At 38.5% G+C, this 22143-nt stretch overlaps 1 protein-coding gene across 1 annotated transcript; it reads left to right on the top strand.

Moving 5' to 3' along the window:
* The first annotated feature begins 3407 nt into the window (after positions 1-3407).
* itga4 (integrin alpha 4) lies at positions 3408-21822 on the top strand. The gene is made up of 29 exons (XM_026376535.1): positions 3408-3864; positions 5188-5370; positions 6139-6257; positions 6843-6949; positions 7214-7346; positions 7889-7956; positions 8538-8670; positions 10683-10768; positions 10912-10974; positions 11080-11220; positions 11312-11420; positions 12737-12831; positions 13010-13100; positions 13215-13260; positions 13820-13974; positions 14144-14298; positions 14428-14580; positions 15412-15488; positions 15646-15787; positions 15995-16096; positions 16694-16770; positions 16994-17083; positions 17404-17491; positions 17856-17963; positions 18994-19119; positions 19257-19382; positions 20480-20578; positions 20726-20845; positions 21464-21822. The coding sequence occupies exons 2-29, from the start codon at positions 5210-5212 to the stop codon at positions 21569-21571; spliced, it is 3078 nt and encodes a 1025-aa protein (XP_026232320.1). The 5' UTR covers positions 3408-3864; positions 5188-5209; the 3' UTR covers positions 21572-21822.
* Positions 21823-22143: the final 321 nt, after the last annotated feature.

Raw genomic sequence — 22143 nt, 5'->3', positions numbered from 1 at the left:
CTTTAGTGGGTGTTCTCAGAAATTGTGCTTGATAAACGAACTCACTCCCCCACTTCTGTAAAAACTGACACATCAACATTTAGGCAAATTCACTGTCAAACTAAGGACAGCACTTCATTTCTCCCTGACGTGACAGTACAGTTTCTTAGGCACGCCCTCCTTTAACATGCAGTTAAACTTTACACTTCCTTAAAACCATTTCGGATGGTCTAATAATGTTGGAAAACCCCTAGATGGGAATTTGGTTTAGAAGATTTAGGGCCAGTTCTGTAACTTTCTGAAACCAATGATGTGACATTTACACCCACTTCATGTAGTGATTAGCATCTGTGCAGATGTGAGAAAGGGCTAAAGCATTGAACTTCACTCTGTAGCTTATGTTTGTTTGTTTGTTTGTGCGTGTAATGTGAATGTCATGTTTGCCTTTCAAAAGTTCAAAGAAAAATCCTGTCTGCAAGAATTACAAACCACTATGCTGTGTTTGAAGTTCTAATGAGCTGTAAACATATAAATCTACGCCTCCAACGGGACATCCCATGTCATTTTTAATTGTGTCTACAGCTACAGCCCCTCAGTTTGCTTCAACAGAGCAAGTGTCTGTGTGAGCACAACTTTAATATGAACTTTCTCAATGTTTTTTAATCATAAAGAAAAAAAAATGTTGTTCTGCTTGACAACCAAACCATGTGGTAATTGAGTTCAGATTTCAGATTTTGCTGTTTCAGTTGTGACACAGCTAAACATCTAACTGGTTAAAATGGCATTATTTTATTTATATTGTTATTTAACAACATCCCAATAACAGCTCTGATGTATACTTGGGCAAACTAATGATCAGTATGATAAAAGTTTGAGTGTCCAAAGTCCTTCTTCGCTTTGCTGTCACACACGCCACACCTTCACACGGCACATTAAGGCAGAAAATGCTGTTTCATCTCTCTAGTGGAGAAATTGAGGGATATTTTTAACTGGTTTAATGTGAAAGTACTACCAGCATGGTGAAAGAGAAGGGAAATGAAAGAGAACAGAGGAAGTACCAGAGATGTTCGCTGTCAGCAAATGTACACACTCTCACGTAGCATGTGATGACTGGATGAATGATTTTTACACCTGCAGCTTTGTGAATCTGAGAAACTAATACAGGACGTTCTGTTCTAACTGCTCTTACTGGATTTTCCCCGACAGACTGACAGCTCTTATCTCAGTGCAGCGGTCTATCTGCTTCACATCTTCTGTCCTCTTGTCCGACTACTGTCTGCCCTGACCTCTGACCTTTGAACTTCTCATTACAGCCTGAGTGGGAGGTTCCCCATGACTTCAGTGGAAAGATTACAGGGAACAGCAACTGCAGGCAGCGGGTTTACTTCAGGAAGAAGATTTGTTAGACACACAGAAAACTTGTTGAGGCACGCTCACACCAACGTGCGTCTCCGCTATGCTTGATGCAGTAGTTACCCCTCCAACACTCTAGGGGGTGCTGTACTTTAGCTGCAGTGCATGTTGCTAATGTGGACAGAAAGTGGACAGCTACATTTTGAACCTTGGCAGCTGTGTTTGTGTGCTGTCATGGTACTTTGTACAGTTTGGGGAAATTCAGAGACAAGAATTCACTGTCAATGGAAACGCTGTGTGTAAATTACCATTGAACAGTTCTTCTGCGGCTAAAGACACTACACACTACTTAGCGGTTTGTAAGGTTTAACCTTACTTTACTGTATTACTTGGCCTGTTTGCGTAGTTTCACTAAGCTATCTAATGTCTGCATTAACTTAAACAGTTCCCATCTAATTGGCTAATTAGATGTGTGTGTCTCCTGTGTCTGGTGTTTTCACTAAGTTAGTGTTGCGTTTGATCTGAGCCAAGGTAGCAAAGATAACTGCCCAGACTACTGGTTTCAAGGGGTAAAGATAGTGCTTGGGCGACGTCACACTGTGCTATAGTCTGGTTTTACAGTATGTGCAATTAAGCTGGTATTTATAGCAAAAGGACTGATGGTTCAGTCTCAGACACAGCTTATCTTTTCTAGTCTCATCAATGGACGTGGTGTTTACGGACACCCAGGTGATACGAGACAATAATAAATAAACCCAGAGGACAGAACATAAGTCTGCTTCATGTTATGTTTTTCTCTTTGTTTGTTTTACTTTTACAACATAAAGACACTCAGTGTGTGGGAGGGTGGGAACAGTAGCTGGTCAGATTCCAACATAATAACAGCAGGGTCATTAACAGGAAATACCAACAAACACACTTGGCAAATGTGTATGTGTTTATGTAGTACCGAGTTCCTGTCCAGCATTTACCCACTAGACTGTCTACTCCACAACCGTCTTCCTGTCGGAAACTGAAAACTGTCCCACAGTAGTTCAAATTAGCTAATGTGGTAAATATAGAGACAACATTAGATTTGAAATGGATGGTCCTTTTGTGTATTCCTTCATGTCTCTCTGGGTTATTTCTTTAATGATGACTGGTTGAAGACCTGGGATGAATCACAGAATGGTTCGACTTTCAGGTCAAATACTCTTCCTCCGAACTTCAAATGAACACAGCTAATGCAAGTTAATAACTTCAAACCTTTACCACCTTAAAAAGTCATTTTTACTGCATTTAGATGAGCACCAGATTACCAATTAACAACCAATATGTAAAACTGTGATGATAATACACTGATGCAGGATGCGTTATGCTTATTACAGAGCTATATCATGTAACATGTACATATGACATAAGACAGATAAAGGCTTGTTCTGCTTCTTCTTCTTCTTTTGAAATCCTGTTTCCTTTGACTGTTTATTTGGTTTGGTTCTCGTTGCCATTGAAACAAAACAAAAACACGACCAGCCTATAGCGCAGAATATGTGAAGCTGTGTGTAGGAATTGAGAAGCTTGGAGGTAAAAGCTGTTATCATCTTGTTATGGACTCAGTTTTCAGTTTGTGAGATGCACAAGATGATGCATCCAGCAGGCTGCAACGATCCTTGAATGAAATGTCACTTTCATGATGATGATAATGTTCCTGTGTTGTAGTCCAGTGTGTCATTTATAAAACAGGGCAGTAAAGTGTTGTAGTACTCTTTGTGCAGTTTGTAGTACTGAAGTGGTGCATGTGTGTCAGACGGTGTAATCAGATTACAGCCACACACTCATTCACACTGCAGCGACAAGTGAGGAGGAAACACCCCGACACACACACACACACACACACACACACACACACACCCCGACACACACACACACACACACACACACACACACACACACACACCCCGACACACACACACACACCCCGACACACACACACACACCCCGACACACACACACACACACACCCCGACACACACACACACACACACACACACACCCCGACACACACACACACACACACACACACACACAAACACGTGTGTGCCGCGTGCGCGTCCTCGCGCGCTCAGCGGACGTAGCGGGTGCGCAGAGGAAACACCGTTACACACGCGCGTGCAGCTGCAGCGAGGCTCCTTCCTCCGTTTTCTCCGACTTCACCTGAAACTTTCAGCCACTTTTTAGTTTTTTTTACCGATTTTCAGTTTTAATTTATTTTATTTTATTTTATTTTACTGTCTCTCACTCGGTTTCGTCCGTTTTCTGTCTGTCATCGACTCCCGGCACCTCTTCAGCCGCGCGCAGACAGTCCGCACGAGCCGTTAACGGTTGACTGAGGAGCGGCAACAGATGGTTTCAGGACCGAGGCTCACCCGGGACCAGGAGGGAGAACCGGACTCTGTGGCTCTTTAGACCTGCTCTACCGGCTACGGAACCAGCACTTGACCGGTACCGAGTGGAGGCACATTCTGACCCGGGATTTCTGCTGTCTGAGTAACGGTGAGCGAACCGTCAGTTAGCCGGTGATGGACCGTTAGTTAGCCGGTGATGGACCGTTAGCTAGCCGGTGATGGACCGTTAGTTAGCCGGTGATGGACCGTTAGCTAGCCGGTGATGGACCGTTAGTTAGCCGGTGATGGACCGTTAGTTAGCCGGTGATGGACCGTTAGTTAGCCGGTGATGGACCGTTAGTTAGCCGGTGATGGACAGTTGGTTAAAACTTAAGATCTAGAAAAGTTTTCTGTCATTAAAACACTAAACACGCTGTCTGCTTCAATGCGACACATTTCTGTCTTCAAATCTAAGTTTTTCTGATAAATGAGCAGTTTGTGAGATTAAAAAACAAGTTTTAATTAATGTTAATCTTTATTAACTTAGCTCAACTTCTGTCCAGTGGTGAAAATCAACTATCAGTCCTTAGAAATAATTAAATGATCACTTATTGATCATATTCAGTTGACAGGGTCGGACAGAGACATTTAGGGACCTGGGCAAATCTTATATTGTAATTAATGGCTTCAATGAGATTATTTTAGAAATCGTTTGCTAATACCTTATAGATGAGTAATAACCTAAACTTTAGTTTAGTTGGGGAAAATCCTCCTCCAGTTGGGACCTTTAATTAGGGAGACCTCCTTAGTCATATGTTTGACCACTTAACTATTTCCTGGAAATAAGGGGCGGCAGGTCATCTGCAGTCAAACTCCACATTAACTTTATAAGTTGAAAAATAGTTTTTACAGCAGGAGAGGTTAGTTTAGCATAACGACTGAAACAGGGTGTAGTAGCTAGCCTAATGAACTAATTGACATGTTACTTCATGTTTGCTTAATCTACATAAAAGCTCAGTGGATAAAATCCCAATTATCTAGTTTTCTCATCTGTCTTAAGCTAAGCTAACTGACTCACTGGGTGTAGTGAGATTGATATCAATCAACCAATCTTATCTACTTCAACAAAGGCGGTCTAAGCTTTAATTGAAGTGGTCCACATTGTCTGACAGTTTAATAAATATGCTGTAGAGCTGCCACTAGAGGTATTTTCAGCACGGTTTGTCTAGATTGATTCATTGTTTTGCTTATAAAATGTCAGAAAACACAAGAGGATGTATTTAAATACCTCAAATAAAGGATGAGAATCTAAATAAAGATATGTGAACAAAATGTTAGTAAAAAAGGAGTTTTTAAAGACTGCAACATAGATTAATAACACAAGCAGCTGATGATACATGGTGCTTTTCTGGATTGACTTAATGTTTTTCTGATATTATGTTAATTGTTTTTTAATTAATGGGTGTCTTTAATGTTTATTGATGTCCTCCAGTTTGGGTCAGTCAGCAGCCAGCATGTGTTGGCGCTACTGTTGGATCCTGGTTCAGGTCCTGGGGCTGGTGTATCTTGCAGCAGGATACAATCTGGATGAAGAGCACAGCCTTGAGTTCAGTGGTCAAGCCTCTTCCATGTTTGGATATTCAGTCCTGCTAAATCGCCATGGACATCACCGCTGGTATGATATATTACCTGCTATTGATCTTCTATTGACTTACTGATCTGCATTTGATCCTCTTGTAATTTTCTATTGGTCCTCTGCCATTGAGATACTATTAATCAGTAAATTCCTGTTTACTGAATATCTAACCCTTCTCTATTAATCCACTATGGACCAGCTCTTAATATTTTATTGATCTGCTAGTGATTTGCTACTGATCCTCTATTGATCGTTCATTGAACTGCTCTTTATCCTCTGTTGAGCTACTGCTGATCTTATATTGATTCTTTGTCTATCTGCTCTTCATGTATTGATCTACTATTGAACCTTTTACTTGAATCAGTTATGTATTTAGCAGCTTTTGTGAATTTTAAAATCATGCATGACCTGCATGACAGCTTGTTTTATTCAACATCTAGGTGTGTTGATCTCAATAATGGGGTGGAGAAGAGGCAAAGAGCTCGGCTCCTATCACTTCTGTAGGAAATAACCTACTTGATGTTGCATTATGGATTTGATCAGGAATCTTCTGAGGAATGACTTTTAAGATAAAATACTTATAGAGCTGGTTCATTAGCTGCCATCTCTTAACAGAAAGGTTATGTGGAGTGTGTGTGTTTGTGCTCTTGGTGAATGCTAATTACCCATTTCTTTTCACTGACAGAAGCGCTTTGTTGCCTTACACACACATGCCATTTAAACACTGAACTAAGAGGAACTAACTGCCTTTCCCCCCTCTTCCTCTTTTCCTTCCCTTTTCTCCATCCCTTCTTCTCCTCCTCCCAGGTTGGTGGTTGGAGCTCCAGCAGCAAACTCATCCACTGGTAGACATGTACGATCTCCAGGAGCTATTTACCGCTGCAGCATCACAGATGAGTCCCGCACCTGCCACAGAATACGTGCTGGTGTGTTTCTGTCACTGTGTGTTTGTTTTGTTGTCCAGCATTTCAACTACTAACATGTCCTTCACAGGAAACAAGTGCACATTATTTGTGCAAGATAAAGCAAAAGATAAAAAGCATTATCTACAGAACACGCATGTGAAAGGCTGGACCACACTACATAATGCCTGTTCAAACTGTTGATAAGATTGGATTTTGGCGAATGCTCAAATATGGACCACAGACACTGTTGTGAAGTTAATGCTTCATTCATTTTATACTTTTTTTTTGTTGTTGTTTTTTTGGGTGTCTGATAATTTAAGTAACCGAAGCTGTCTGATAAATGTAATGAAGATAGAAAAGTACAATATTACCCTCCTAAATCTAGTGTCTTAGGACAAAGGGGATACTACTAATACTTAAGTAGTATCTTAGAATTACACTTAAATGCAGTACATAATTACTTTCTGATTCTGCTGATAATTTGGTACTCATAAGTGCAAAAGTTTTGCCTTGCTAGTGAGACATGTCTCGTATTAATGTAAACAGTACACAGTACCTGTGGTGGCACAAATATTTAAATTAGTTTGTGTGTGTGTGTGCGCGCAGAAATGCCATTGGACTGTGGAAAGAAGACGTGTGAAGCAGAGAATGATGAGCAGTGGCTGGGAGTCAGTTTATCCAGACAACCTGAACACAGTGGAGGACAAATCCTGGTAACACACACACACACACACACACACGCTCACTATGATCAAGTGTATGCACACTACTTTTGTAACTGATCACAAATTTAGTAATCAAAAATATATACCACCAGCTGCTGTCTCCTCACAGTGACTATTTCATAGTCAAACATTCTTTCTATTGCAATGATATGGGTCATGGGAACAACAACACTGTGCTGCTAGCTTGTGATTGTATTATTGTCAGTAATGAGTCCATATCATATGCTTGTGTGCTTGTGTGTGCGTGTCCAGGCTTGTGCTCATCTCTGGAAGAATGTTTACTACTTAAGTAAAGACCGTCAGAACAACAAGCTTCCCCATGGAGTCTGTTATCTCTACAACAATGACCTGACTCACTCCCAATATATGATCCCGTGCTACAAAGGTACACACACACTCACACACAATATAAGTATGATCTGAAATAAGGGTATGAAAACACATATGGTCTGTTCTTAAACATGAGGTGATCACAACTCTACTGCAGAAAGATAGAGTAAAAACCTTAGATAATGTGTTCTAGTATACTTAGCCAAGAGTGTTCATATGATAATCTACAAATTTAAAATTTTCTTCTTGGTAACTGTTATTTGAGTCTGCTTCCTCACCCCATCCTGCTAACAACTGGTAGCATAGACGTATAATTCTTTGACATTTAGGGAAATATATCAGAAGCTAAAATGGTCATAATGCTGTTTTACACTACAGATTCTTATCACTGAGGTGGGAACAAACCAAATTTGTATTTTTTTCATATCAGATCTGGGCTATTTCCATATATGTTTGAACCAAACTGGAAGGAGTATATCCTAACCAAGCACTAACTACAGTTCACACTGTAGTTGGATACAGTCACTGAACAAAAACCATCAACACTAAAAAATTAAGCTCTACAATGTGAACATAGCATATGTCTGTCTCTTTCAGACCACCAGAGGAAGTTTGGTGAGGATTATGGGTCATGTCAGGCCGGTATTTCCAACTTCCTGACAGAGGTCAGTAACACACAGGCAACAAGGACCTATTAAATCCTATTTGTCTTCACTGTTTTCACAAGCAGCCCCAGTGTGATCCTTCACTGATGTCTTATTTATAACTTAGTGTTTAAATTCTGAAGCACACAGAGGCCATCTGGACCTTTTCTTTTTTTTTTTTATGTAGAAATTTTACCATTTTAGAAATATAAACCAGCCCTGTCATTTCCTTGTTTTTGAAATGATGATTCTATCAACTTCTACTGTTAAGCAGCAAACATGACAGAAATTCAGATTCTTTGATTTCTGTACTGGTTCTGCTGGAGGTTTCTACCGTTAAAGGAAGTTTTTCCTCTCCACTGTCACCTAGTGCTCGTTCAAGTGGGGTAGTTAGGTTTTATATATAATTCTGTACACAGTTACATTTTGTAAGATCTTAAACCTTCAACACTGTAAAGTGCCTTGAGATGACCTCTGTTGTGATTCAGTGCTATACAGATATAATTAAGTTGAATTGAATTTGTAGAGATAAAAGTAGATGTACCTATAACATAGCTTGATAGAGATAATAGCGATCCTGAAAATCTGCCCATCTCTCTCAGGATCTGATCATCATGGGGGCTCCAGGGACATCTTATTGGACGGGTTCCGTCCTGGTCTTTAACACATCAAGCGGTGGGAGTTCGGTATACCTGGACGATGATTCAGGAGCTGTCGGCTTCGGAAGCTACCTGGGTAAATTGTACACATGTGGCTACTTTTACCAATATACCTCTAATACCTATTGTACAACCATTATTTGTGTATAATTTCTTTCAGCAGTATACACATTCTTTCTGTGGATGTATCCATCAGCAGCTGTAGCAAGTGTTCACTTGAACATACAAAAAAAAGTAATACCAGTTAGTTAGTAGTACAACTGATTGTTTTTTTTGTAATATTAGCACATATTTAAGGACTTTTTATAACCATAGGAAAATATATTTTTTCTTATTAACGGAAATCTTTTTTTCCCAAGATCACCAGTGTTTGTGAATGATTGGTTGTTACATGAATTTACTTGAGAAACTTAACACTTTCTACACAGAATGTGGTTTTCATTTATCCTAGGCTTCAGTTTTATTAAGTACAGCTGTGACCAGTAGAGTCCAGTTAGTTTTAATCCAAATTTAATTCAGACTCATGGACATAACTACAGTGATTGTGCATTGGTAACTGGACACTGTCAAAGTGCTGCAGACTCCAAAGCAGTACTGTGGCTGAATGCTTCTTGTGTCTCATTGAGAATTCAAGCTGCTGCTGTTGCTTTCTTTCCTGTTTTGAAGGTGCATTAGGATTCAGCTGCATAAAACCCAGACAATTCAGACAGTTGTTATCAGATTTGTAACCTTTACCATATTAAACTATATCACTGTTTTCCACAGACCTAGTGTGGATTCAACCACATTTATTTTTATTTTTGCTGGAGTTGTGTAAGCACCCCAGCTGCTCAGGGTCTTTTTCAGACATGGAATAGTAACATTGTTGGATTCATCATTTATGGAAAGAATGTATTTGGCGCATTGTGGATGAATAGAAACAATATTACTGCTGGAAAACAACACTGAGTTGAAAAGTTTAATGATCTTAAATAAGACTATTTTCTGTCAGAATTTGCTGCATCACTGGTGGATTTTAAATTTTTTTATCAGTTATAAGAAAAGTAGCTGCTGTGCCCACTAAAAAGTGGTCTTTGTGAGATAGGTATAAATTCTGCATCACTTGGTCATTGAACCGGTTTTAAATGTTGAAGGGATGAGGAGTTTTAGACTTGGGCTCAAGCTAAACATATTTTAATACAACATGCTGTGATGTGTGTGCTGAACTCTTCTGCAGGTTTTTTTTTTGAGGGGGTTGGATGAGTGATCAGAGTAAAGTGAGAGCAAAAGCAAACCTGAGAGAACACTGTGAGGCTGTGCATGTGTTACTTATCTCAGTTTCAGTTTAATATTTGACTTTCTGGGAAATCATTTTTTATACAGCTGCAGTTGTGTGGTTTCCTTTAATCACACCGTACCGTGTTTGTACAGTGATACTTTCTCCTACTCCTAAGTATCATGCATTAAAAAGTCTTAAATTTAATTGCAACTATATCTAAAACCTCATAGTCAAGTTCTTTCCTCAGCACATAAACACACGTTTTCTTGAACACGTTAAACAGGAAGCTCAGCAGAGAGGTGTGATGTTCTTTAGCGGAACACGTTTCTTCTTTCTTACGCTACTGGAAGAAAACATCTTTTCTCACCATGTCATGATGATGATGATGATCATACTAAGAATAATACAATTGTTCTTGCATGAAGCACATCAAGTGACATCAAGTGTTGAGCTATGAAAATGAGCCATTTAGCTTTGTGGTTTCACAGTTTCAGTGAACCCTGTGACCTTTCAGTAGGGTCAGAACATGAATCTGATTGGGTAGTGAGTTGATTTATGGGAATAAATGGAAAAATAAAGCCCTGTTTCTGTGAAATAAGTGTGTTTAAGTCACAAATAGCTATATTAATGAAATTATTTAAGAAGTATAAAGGGGATATTTCTGTTTGAATGAATCAAAAATAAGGAGTAAAGAGTACAATATTTCCCTCTGAATTGCAGTCAAGTTGAAGTAGAAAGTAGCATAAAAATCAGCAAAAATTACTCTATGTACTTATTTTTCACCACTGCAAAATTCTGAATATGCGTCATTGTGTGCCGATGCTATTTAGGTTACTCAGTTGGAGCCGGTCACTTCTTGGGTCCTGCTACTGTGGAGGTGGTGGGTGGAGCTCCACAGTACAAGCAGAAGGGCAAGGTAGGACCCATTTAAACAGTCTGTCTAAAAGCACTAAACCTGACTTCATCTTGATCATGTTTGGGAGACATTCCGTTGATTTTATCGATAATTGTGTTATAGAGTTGCTGTGGTTGAAATGTGTGTGTTTCTGTTGTGTGCAGGTCTTCATATTTACATTAGAAAACACCATGCTGCAAATCGCCTCTGAGGTGTCTGGAAGAGAGGTGAATAAAGACTTTCATTTCACTTTTCATTGCATTATCATCTTTAATTTTTTCATCTTTCATTCAATGCAGAGCTGTGTATTCACTTTGTATGTGTTTGTGTAGCTGGGATCTTACTTCGGGTCCAGTCTGTGTGCAGTTGATCTGAATGCTGATGGTTTGTCAGATCTGTTAGTTGGTGCTCCGATGGCAACAGGTCTGACTAGGGAGGAAGGACGAGTCCATGTTTACATCAACCAAGGGCAGGTGAGCAGGCGATATTAACATGGGATCAGTTTGGAGCCAACATGACTGGTGGTGCATCAGGCTGTTTCCTCACAAAATTACTCTTTCTCAGGCGAAACTATTGGAGGCAGAGTTTCAGCTCAGTGGCAGTGATGCCTATGCAGCCCGCTTTGGAGAAACCATTGCTGACCTCGGAGACCTGGATGATGACGGTTACAATGGTAACAGCAACTACTATTGATGATATTTAATGAGCGTCCTCTACCGCTATTATTGCTGTTTCAGCAGTAGTTATTACTGTACTATATCACAAATTGCGTTTGATATGTTACTAATACCACTGTATTACTTCTACGAAAGTTATTGTCCTAAACAATCTAACAGTACCAGCAGTATGTATTTTTGTGTGTACAGCCCACCCAACAACTGTAACTGTTACTTCCTGATAATAACTAAAAAACATCACTCTGGTTTTAACACACCGCCCTCACATCCACAGAGACCCCTGTCTATCTGTGTATGTTTCAGGGGTGGAGTGTGTCATTAAGTTAATTAAAAATGTAATGACAAACCACTGCTACGCTGTAACTGACCCTGCCTTCTAATCTGCCCCAGTTAGATTAAAGGCTCTTTGAAGCTGTGTGTGTGTGTGTGTGTGTGTGTGTGTGTGTGTGTGTGTGTGTGTGTGTGTGTGTGTGTGTGTGTGTGTGTGTGTGTGTGTGTTCTAGTAGCTTGATCCTAAAACTTTACTTTCAGACCTTCAAATCTAAGGATAATCGTATAATATTAAAGCACCATGCTGGTGTTTTCACATTTATGTACTAATCCTAAATATATTCATCCTACTGAGTGATTTTTGTTTTTTGTTTTTGTTTTAGCCACACATGGTTATGGGGAAAGTTAGACCAAACTATCTCAGCTATTAGATAGAGTGGATTATTTTTAGTTATATTCCCGAGAATATGTCTTGGGTAATTATCTATGCATGAAGATAGTTGTAAAGATTAACTTTATTTGTCCCTTTAGGGAAATTTGTTTTGGGCTCCACAACATAATACAAAATGGAAAATAGCACAGCAAAAAACAGGCAGTACAGTGCAGTAGCAACATAAAACAATACTGTGTTCAGCAACTACATAACAGATGAGGTAGCAACAGAAGAACGAAACAGAAAATACCAGGCATCTAAGAAAACAACAAAACATTATATCAAGCAGGCAGCTCAACATGAAACACCAGTTAAGCAATAGCATTAAGCATTAACATTAAACATCAACATAAAATAGCAACACTACAACATACAGACTGCACAGGGCAGCTAGTATGGCAGCATAGCAACAACAATATAGCATATGCTATACAGGGTATCCACACCAAAGACCCATGCAGACCAGGGGGCTTGGGTCCTTGACAAGGATCTGCGACCTACGGCATTTTATATCATACAGCAGTTATTGGGAAGATCAACACAAACCAGTGACTTATTGTAGAAAGGAAGTGAGTTTGTAAGTTATATTAAAATCTGTCTTTCTTATAGATGTGGCGATTGGTGCCCCACAGGAAGATGATCTAAAAGGAGCTGTCTACATATACAACGGCAGGAAGGAAGGCATCTCACCAACTCCATCTCAGGTAAAAAACACAAAAAAAACACTTTATAATATTAGTACTAGCTGATTAACGACTGTTTACTTTGTAACATAAACTATAAAATGTCCCTGTGAAAGGTAGCAACATAGTACAAGTTTAGTTACATTGCATTACCAGCTCTGTGATATCTAGCATAATATGTGTGTGTTTGTATTCACAGAGGATTACAGGATCCACCCTGGGATATAACCTCAGGATGTTCGGCCAGTCGCTAAGCTCTGGTGTTGATATTGATGATAATGGCTACCAGGGTAACCTAAACTGCCACAACTACAATTTCCTGTGTTATAACAGCTGCTATATGATACATCTCTGTTCTCACTAAATCTCCTTTAAGGCACTGTGATCTGTTTCTGTCTCTACAGATGTAGCAGTTGGTGCATTCCTCTCAGATTCTGCCGTGGTTCTCAGGTAAAAACTCACTGATGCTTTCTGTTCATATGGGAGCTAGAAATGTTCTAGCTGTAGCTCTGACACTTTTTTAGAGTTGTTTATAGAATCGATTTTTATTACCATTACCATTATTTTGATATTATTCATATTTAATTTTTATTATATTTTATTATTGATTATGTAGATTAAAGTTGAGAAATACACACTTACAGCTACAGCCTCATTAGGTAATCACTAAAAAAATGAACAAACAAAACAAAAAAAGGAAATGAAAAGACCAAAACAAGTCTTGTTTGTCATCTAATGAACCCAAATATCACATGGCTTCTTCTTATATACACTTTATTGATCCCTGTGGGAGAAATTCAGTTGTTACAGCAAGTGGGTAAAAATAAAAGTTAGAATGAATTTGAATTTAAATTGTTTTTAATTTCTGCTACTATAAAAAATAATGATAATAATTGAAAATCCATCTACTGTTTTCTTTCCAGATATTTGTCCTCAGGGATTCGTATCTGTATTTCGATTCATTAATGATTCTATAATAATTTATCTGAAAGTGTCCTTTGTGTTGCAGGACTCGTCCAGTGATTCAGGTGAAAGCATTTCTTATGCTTCCTGAGCAGATTGACCAGCGAGTAACCCTATGTCAAGAACACAAGACTCCAACTGTCTGCTTCAATGTCACTGTCTGCTTCAGTGTCAGGTCCAGACAGTTCAACGGAGCCATAGGTATTGTTAGCTGTTATAGTGTTTAAATTGAAGTAAAACAAACTTTTCACTGTGTCTTTTACATTCACAAAACAATTTTTATTTCAGGGAAAGATTTAGCGAGTGCTCAGTGACACATATTTTACCTATTGCTATTTAATTAAGTTTGTTCTTTTCCTTTATTCTTTAGATCTTCAATATAATTTGACCTCTGACCTTTTCCATAAACCATCCTTTCCTCATCGTTTCTATTTCCATGGTAATGGGTCGTCTAATAGCACAAGGGGGCGTGTGAAAGCTCGACATGGACAACTCACCTGTGCTTCACACTTGGTTTACCAAAGGGTAACAAATTCACACATGTCAAAAAAAAAAAACAATGACATAAATGTAATTTCTTTTAGAATTTTAATAAATGATTCGAATAGCTTTAGTAATGTTAATGTTTTTCACACCTGTGTCTTCCTCCCACAGAAAGATGTGAGGGACATTTTTACTCCAGTCCATTTTGAGGCTTCCTATGGTCTCAGAGAAACAAACCCACGCAGAGCTGCTAAGAAAATCTTTCCTCCATTAAAACCCATTCTGCAGCAAAAGCCAGGACACCAGAATACCATTACCAACCAGGTACAGAACAGTGCTAACATTAACCACATAGCAGCGGTGCAGGCTAATGCTAAATAGTACTGTAGGTAAATAAACCTTTAACAATGTACCTAATTTCTAAAAATATATAAAAGAAAAAGAAAGCTTGGTGTTGTAGTCTAGGTTTGATTAATATCTATTACTATTGCAAATAGCCCTTTTAAAATTGCTTAGCATTTGATTCTGTCGATGTACTTATTTATTGATTTATTATTAAAGTGTATTCCAATTATTAGAAAAAAACCTAGACCTTGAGAGACTGTGTCTGAAAACTGGCAGTATTGCAGTATTATGGAGAAATCAAGAGAGACTAAAACAAACTGATGAAAATTTGCAGCACTGTGTCATAGCAATGAAACAAGCAAATACAAGCAAAATGTGATAGCTAACCCAACAAGTTTCCTGTTGGACCAGTTTTGGTATTAGATGTGTCTTTCTATCATCAGTCTGATCAGGAAGGAAGCTGCTAATCTGATTTCAGCTCCACAACACACACTGATAATGGCCTCCTGCTAATCCAGAAGTGTTTACAGCTGCAGCACATTAACCAACATCAGTCGTCTCATCCTGTGTCCATACAATGTCCCACTGATTCATAAAAACACAGCAAAAGGAGTTAACATTGAGGAATTTACAGCTGGAGTTAGTCATCAAGACACTAGTCATTGTGTGTAAGAGGGTTTGGGTTAGGGTTTACCCAGTACAGAAGTCAAAGTAGTCAGGTGTGGTGCCATAAGAGTAAAAAGAATGATGCTTGGTTCATCACTACTATTGACACCATTAATAAACCTGCTGTCGCTTTCTCTCTACCAGACAAGTTTTACTCGTTCCTGTTCTCTGGTGAACTGTTCGACCAATATGCAGCTGTCAGCTGAACTAGTGCTGCCACAGTAAGAACAAACACACACACACACAGAGAAGATTACAAAGACGAATCCACTGTATTTTACTAATTTGGTCAGACCATTTGCAATATGTGTTAATATCCTTTCTATTGCCTAGCCCTAATGTTTGTTGATGTTTGATGTTTGTCTTGTTTCTCCTCAGTCAACAACTGTACTTTTCTCTGGGTTCTGGAGACACCATCATGCTGAAAACCTCCTTGCTAAACTCAGGAGATGACGCCTTCCTGCCACGACTGACGTTGCGTTTCCCAGACAGTGTCCAATATATTAAAGTGCTGCAAAATGTGAGTGCATGTTGTGCTGATTGGGCAGCTTAAGGAGTCAGAGGTCATGTTAGGTCTTGGTTAATTTGGTAACACCTGCAGTTATGGGTGGCTATTTAAAGTGTAGGTTTGTACTACAGAAAATTTTAAGATGCTACTTTGTATGAAATACAATAGATATAGGTGGAGATGTGCACACTACATTTCCCTGTGTATCTGTTTTTGCAGGAGGACAATGTAGTAAGTTGTGACGTCACACAGGAAGCCAACAGTACGATGGTGGAAGTTGACTGCAGTGTCACCAGCCTCCTCCTCCCAGCAGGTTCCCAGGTAAGTCTTAGCCAGACAATTTGTGAAAATATTTTACATTAGGATTGTACAGCCATGCTAGCCTCTCAGTGAGGGTGTACTTCAGTATAGCAGCACTTAGAACTAGATGCATACATGAATAAGGCCACATAAAGATGTTTAAAAGGTAGATTTTATTGTGGCGGACATCTTAGATTGGACTGTGAGCATGCAGTCTGGACAAAGTAATTGACTGTCAGACAGATACTGCTAACAAGAACTTTAATATTGCTCCCTCCAGCTTATATTTCATCAGAAGATAATTTGCTGCATTTCTTTAATCTCAGTTGTTTTTTTGAAAAAATAATAATAAATAATAAATATTGTGAAAGAGACTGTTGAACATTGGAGTTCCTCTTCTAACATCAGGCAGAGGATGACAGTTTTAAGGTTCTGTAACTGTACCTGTAACATTACAGGCAAATATTAATTTACAGTAAAGGAATTAAGTCACAACAGTAGTTTAGATTTCAAAGTGAAAGAGATTAAGTGAGTCATCATCCTGCTTGGTATGTCATTCTGAGACATAAGAAATGTAAAAACATTTTCAATTTCCTGGCAATGTCCTCTTTCTTGTAGTTGAATATCAGCTTCCTATTAGACGTTAACCAAAACAGCACACCTGGTGACATCAAGATCCATGTCAATGCTAGCAGGTAAGGGCCCCTCATTGCCAAAATAGAGGAAAGTCCTCACAAACTTTACATTGATGAAATTTGGAAAGCACAATAGAAAATTCTCATTCTTGAACTAAACTTTCTAAAGTCATATTTAGTTTGTGTTTATTTGGTGTAGCTCACTTTCAGGCAAAGAGATAAGCTGCAATTATTTATTGCATATAAATTATGTGTTAATGTATAAAATCTGTTTTCTCTTCAGTGATAACTACGAGAAGGTGGAGTATCTCCAAGACAACTCGCTCAGTCTCCTCCTTCCTCTTAAATATGGAATCAACATCAACATCCATGGGTGAAAAAGCATAACAATCTTTTTCCAGCAAATTAGAATCAGCACAAAATCATTATCATATTTGTGATAAAACAAATGTCCTCTGATCTAAGATAAAATGACAACTCAACTCTTTGTCCATGTGAACAACAGCTGTAACACAAAACTATTTCTCTCTGGGCTTAACAAAGTTTTTAAAATATCAAAGATATAAAAGATCAAGTAAAACTAAAGCTTAACAACAAATAGTTTCAGTGCAGTTTAACAGTATGCAAGAAGAGATTTAAAAAAGGTTTTAGTTTCTTGTTTTTGTCTCACTGTATGTTTGTCTCTGTTTGCAGTTTTGTGACTCCCACCTCTTTTGTTTTTGGAGATGAAGAATTGACTCCAGTTGACTGCTACTCAGAAAGATTCAATTACACATACAAGGTGAATGTCAGTCTAGATCAGAAGATTCTCTAGAAGAACACACAGTGGAGATAATCACATACAAACTCAATGGAGTGATGTGTGTGTCAACAGACACATATAGACATGCATATTTGCTTTAGGCAGTGCTAATTGAAGATCAGATCTTCAATTAGCACTGCCTAAAGCAGTGCTTAATTGGCTGAATGACGAGTTACAAAGTTTTTGGAAAAATGCAGAGGAGAATGTCTTTTCAGCTCCCCATAAACATGACAAGACCCTGTCTGTATTATCTTCTATTACCTAAATGTACAGAATATGCTTTTTGGGTTGCAGGGCCGTTTTTTCTCATTTTGACTATATCTGCTGTTGTATCTGTCTGCAGGTGTTAAACTCTGGTCCCAGCAGGTCAGTAGACACTGTGGTTGACATTGCGTTACCGAAGATCCTCGAACCTTACCGACACAGACTGCTGCAGGTGGTCGACTGGCAGGTATGACCAGGACTATCAGCATTAGTGCTGTCAGCAGTGGAAGCAGAGAAACCAAGCTGTACTATAATACTTCCTCACCATGCAATGAAGACTTGACATCCAGCACTGTGAATACAATTTACAATTTGTCTGTGCAATACCCATTTGCACTGCATTGTCTGTGCCGTCTTAGCTCCAATGCACATACAGTAATTAATTTGTGATAAAATTATGAAGATCTGATCTTCATCTAAGTTAAGAGTATTAACAAATATGAAGTGCCTAAGGAATCCTAAATTCATTCGTTTGTCAATTTAAAACGAAAAATCAAAACATTTTTTTCAATTTTGTTTCCAAAACACAGCGTTGTTACGATCGAGGACTGCTTTAATTTAAATTTTTTTAAATCTTACATGACATCAGGTTCCTCTTACTGCTACTACGATTATTTAGTTAAAATTTGCTCAAACCTTCAAATTAAAAAAAACATGCCATTGCTATTACCACAGGGACATATTTAATGTACAATTTTTACACTTTATAATGGTTTGATACCAAAAAAAGATGGATAGACAAACTGAGCGCTACGTTTTTTTAACAGGCTGTGCACATGAACAGCAGTCAGTTTCTGGCAGACAGTCACTTTTTGGCACAACATGTCACTAATTCCCAATGGAAAAATGAAAATGGGTCTGTGTTATTGAGCACAAAATGGGAAATTGATAAACAAACAGTTATCTGTTTTTTCATTTTGGTTTTGGAAACGAAAATTTTCATTTTAAATTGAGTAAAAGAAAGTGAATGTATGATACACAGATTCTAAAGTAAAAAATATGATGTTTTGTTGGTTCAAGGAGTATTAGAAGTAGCAGTTATACATGTGATAATAGTCCTAGTCATAGTAGTAGCAGTTATACTTGTGGTAATAGTCCTAGTCATAGTAGTAGCAGTAGTATTGTTATTAGTAGTGGTCTTAGTCGTGGTAAATGAAAACATCAGTGGTAGTACAGTGTTTATATGATATTAATGAATGTATTTTCTGCCTTTGCAGTCGTCTCATGGTGTGTGTTCAATCAGCAACACCACTATTTCAGTAATTGAAGACTGTGACGTTCCTCAAGCTTCCTTCATCAAGCAACTCGTCTTTTTCTTCTCCTCCACCTCCTCCCGCATAATGGTATGTGGTACTGAAATAGTGATGACTGACCAAGGTCTCTTTACAATGCAAAAATAATCCTTAATACTTAAATCTTTGTCTAACTAAAGTTCAATGTAGGAACGACACAGACCGACTTTTTCTTTGTGTGTGTGCAGTTTTGTGGCCGTGGCGACAACTTGTGTGAACGACTAGTGTGTCGTCTTGGTAACCTGGAGGCAGGAAGAGATGCCACCATCCAACTGGAAATCAGACTGAACCCCAATGTGTTGCTGCAAGCTCCGGTAAGACATGCTTTTATGCAACACTGATACGTTTTCAGGATTTTACTGAATGTTTTCACTGACTCACCATTAGGTTGAGGAGTTTCGATCTCTTCTTCTACTCAGCTCATTTCAGTAAAGTTTTCAGTTGTTGATATTGATGCATATATAACTGACCAATGTACAGACTTTAATCTTTAATCAGAAAAGCTGATTAAAGCTGAAGCTAAGTCCAGTGATTAATGACTAGACTGATTATTGATTAGTACTGCCATAATACAGTAGTTTGCCTGAATTCATACAGCTTCTCTGCACAGGCAGTGAAAAAACAATGATTCACAGAGTAACTGCATGTCAGCACATCTGCAGCTGCTCTAGAGTAAAAACCACATTGTTGTTTTTATTGGAAGGCTTGTGTTAGGAAACATTAGGAAGTGTTGAGTTTCAGTTCCCTTAAAAATACTTTATTTTCACCCAAGTGGCAGTTTGAGGAGAGCAACTTTTCAAACACAATACCAACAAATATTTCCATCACACAAACACATAGAAAAAATACGAAAAACAAAATATGAACATGTCAGGAAAAATTTGGTAATTGATCGAGAGTTGTTCAGACATGAAAGACTACAGTGGCACAGTCTGACAAGAAAGGATCAATTAAAGCATCCATTTTCTTTGCAGAAGTTGAAAATATTGTGGGTGATCATGTCTTGCACTGTGGCTTTTCTTAATTCCAAAAGCTTTTTGAATAAAACCAAATCTTCTATGTGTTTTAGTACGAACTAAACTGTATTCCCGCATTAGTGACACAGCTTCTGTGAATTCTTCTGCCTATTTAATAATGTTAAACAGCAATAAATAATAGAATGTTAAACTGGGACTCAAGTTTAATTTCTCTTTGCTCACATGCTGTATGTAAAGCATCTCTCTGGTGTTGTGTAGCTTTGTACAATTGTTTTTAACCTCTATTTAGGCCAGTTGCAAAAACAAATTGTTTTTATAGCCTGATGTGAGAAGACTCTTAAACAACTTAAAATTGGTACTTTAAGAAATAAAAAAAAAGTTTTACAACATTTGGCAACATTTAAAAACTGTCTGTCCACATGTGTCCATCTCAGGGTCGACAGGGTATCATGCTGCTGGAGAGCACAGCTATGATGTCATCCCCCCGAGAAGATCCTCACACTGTCCTCGTCCAGAAACAACCTATGGCACAGGTACAACACCCAGCAGCCAATCACACGTTCTGTACAAAACGGAGCATTTCCAGAGTTGCAATAGTTGAATTAGTGTAAGGTAAAAAGTAGTGTAATAATAATAAACTGTAGTTAAAAATTAATCATAATGTATGTGCTACATTTTAGGTGGTAGTGGAAGCTCTTTTCACACAGAAACCCTCAACAGTGGTGAAGATCTTCATCATCGTCGTAAGTTTAATTTTGGGTTTGATGATCCTGGCCGCTCTCATCTGGTGTCTGTGGAAGGTAAATATCACTTTTCCTTTGTAAACATAAAGTCCTTTAAATAGATACCTTTGATTTGATGACATTTAACAACTGAAGAATAAACTTTGTGACTGCTGAGCAAATGTTACAAAAAACATTCTTTCAATTTCAATTTCTGTACTGCAGTTTCTCTCCTACTACGTATTGGCCACAGATACTGATAATATCGACCATGCTGATGTATCAGATCAGCATGTATCAGGCTGTCATGTTAATCTGAAGAGATAATTTGCCAAGTTACACTGATCACAATATGAAAAACTGATAAACAGCCATCACGTGTACTGATAAATTAAATCTAGTATAATGCAATGTAATAAATTACTATAAACTGCATTATGTCACAACAGAAGGTGCTGATAAGCTGCATTATATCACAATATTAGTAAATATATAGTGATACAGTATATGGTATTGATAACCTAAAGTATATGTAACAAAGCAATACAATGTCTTGATACACTGCAATTTAAAATGCGGCAGTGTTATGTGATACAGGGTAGTAATATACCACAGTAAACTGGAGTATTGTGTGATTTAGGGTTACTGATACAGTACAATATATAAACTGTTAATTGTTTCTCCTCTGTCTCTCAGGCTGGTTTCTTTAAGAGGGACTTCCACAAGATGAAGGAGGAGGAGGAGTTCAAGAGGGACAGCTGGGACTATGTTCCTAAATACGACAAAAGAGAGAGCACTTCCTAGCCCCGACTGACACCTCTGACCTGTGAATGTAAGGAGGGGTTCACATCATGGCTGTGCAACAGTTTTTATGAGACATACAGTCTGTGCCGATAGATGGTGAAAACTATCAGCCAATGAAATCTGTCCAGACTGTCAGAAGTCTGAAATCAGCTGGTTTCTTAGTGTGACGCCTCCTGAAAACACCTGAATCTTTCTGTGAACTTTTGAACAGTTTTGCCTAATGTGCCTTCACAAAGCCAGACAAGTTAAAAGACTCGAAAAAGACTGCAGCAATGAAAGGATGGAGGGTTAATAAGAAGGGAAGTGAGCCTCAAACATTCTGTCTGGACCAGTGTGAAGGCCTCAGGGCTCCCTAGGATCAGGCCTCCAGTTCAACAAACCAAAGAAACCATCTGGAGACTCTCGGATAGAAACCTGGTCTCAGACTGGCTCAGAACTAGAAAACCTCCCTTTTGTCTGTGAATATATTTTTATTCTACATTTTTGTTCACCTGCTGACCAACACTTCACGCACTGCTCTCACACACAGACTGTGTTGCTCCATATGATGCCTGTGGCACACACCAGATGCT

Source organism: Anabas testudineus, chromosome 21, assembly GCF_900324465.2.
Source record: "Anabas testudineus chromosome 21, fAnaTes1.2, whole genome shotgun sequence".
Taxonomy (NCBI): Eukaryota; Metazoa; Chordata; class Actinopteri; order Anabantiformes; family Anabantidae; genus Anabas; species Anabas testudineus.
Note: the sequence above shows the minus strand (reverse complement) of the source record. Positions and strands in the feature narration are given on the sequence as shown.

Bases quoted from the DNA above. Each gene is read 5' to 3' on its own strand.
- itga4 (XM_026376535.1), top strand. From the start codon at position 5,210: ATGTGTTGGCGCTACTGTTGGATCCTGGTTCAGGTCCTGGGGCTGGTG. The intron at 13,101-13,214 runs GTAACCTAAACT...CTGTCTCTACAG, and splicing joins TGATGATAATGGCTACCAGG to ATGTAGCAGTTGGTGCATTC. The intron at 19,383-20,479 runs GTAAGACATGCT...TGTCCATCTCAG, and splicing joins ATGTGTTGCTGCAAGCTCCG to GGTCGACAGGGTATCATGCT.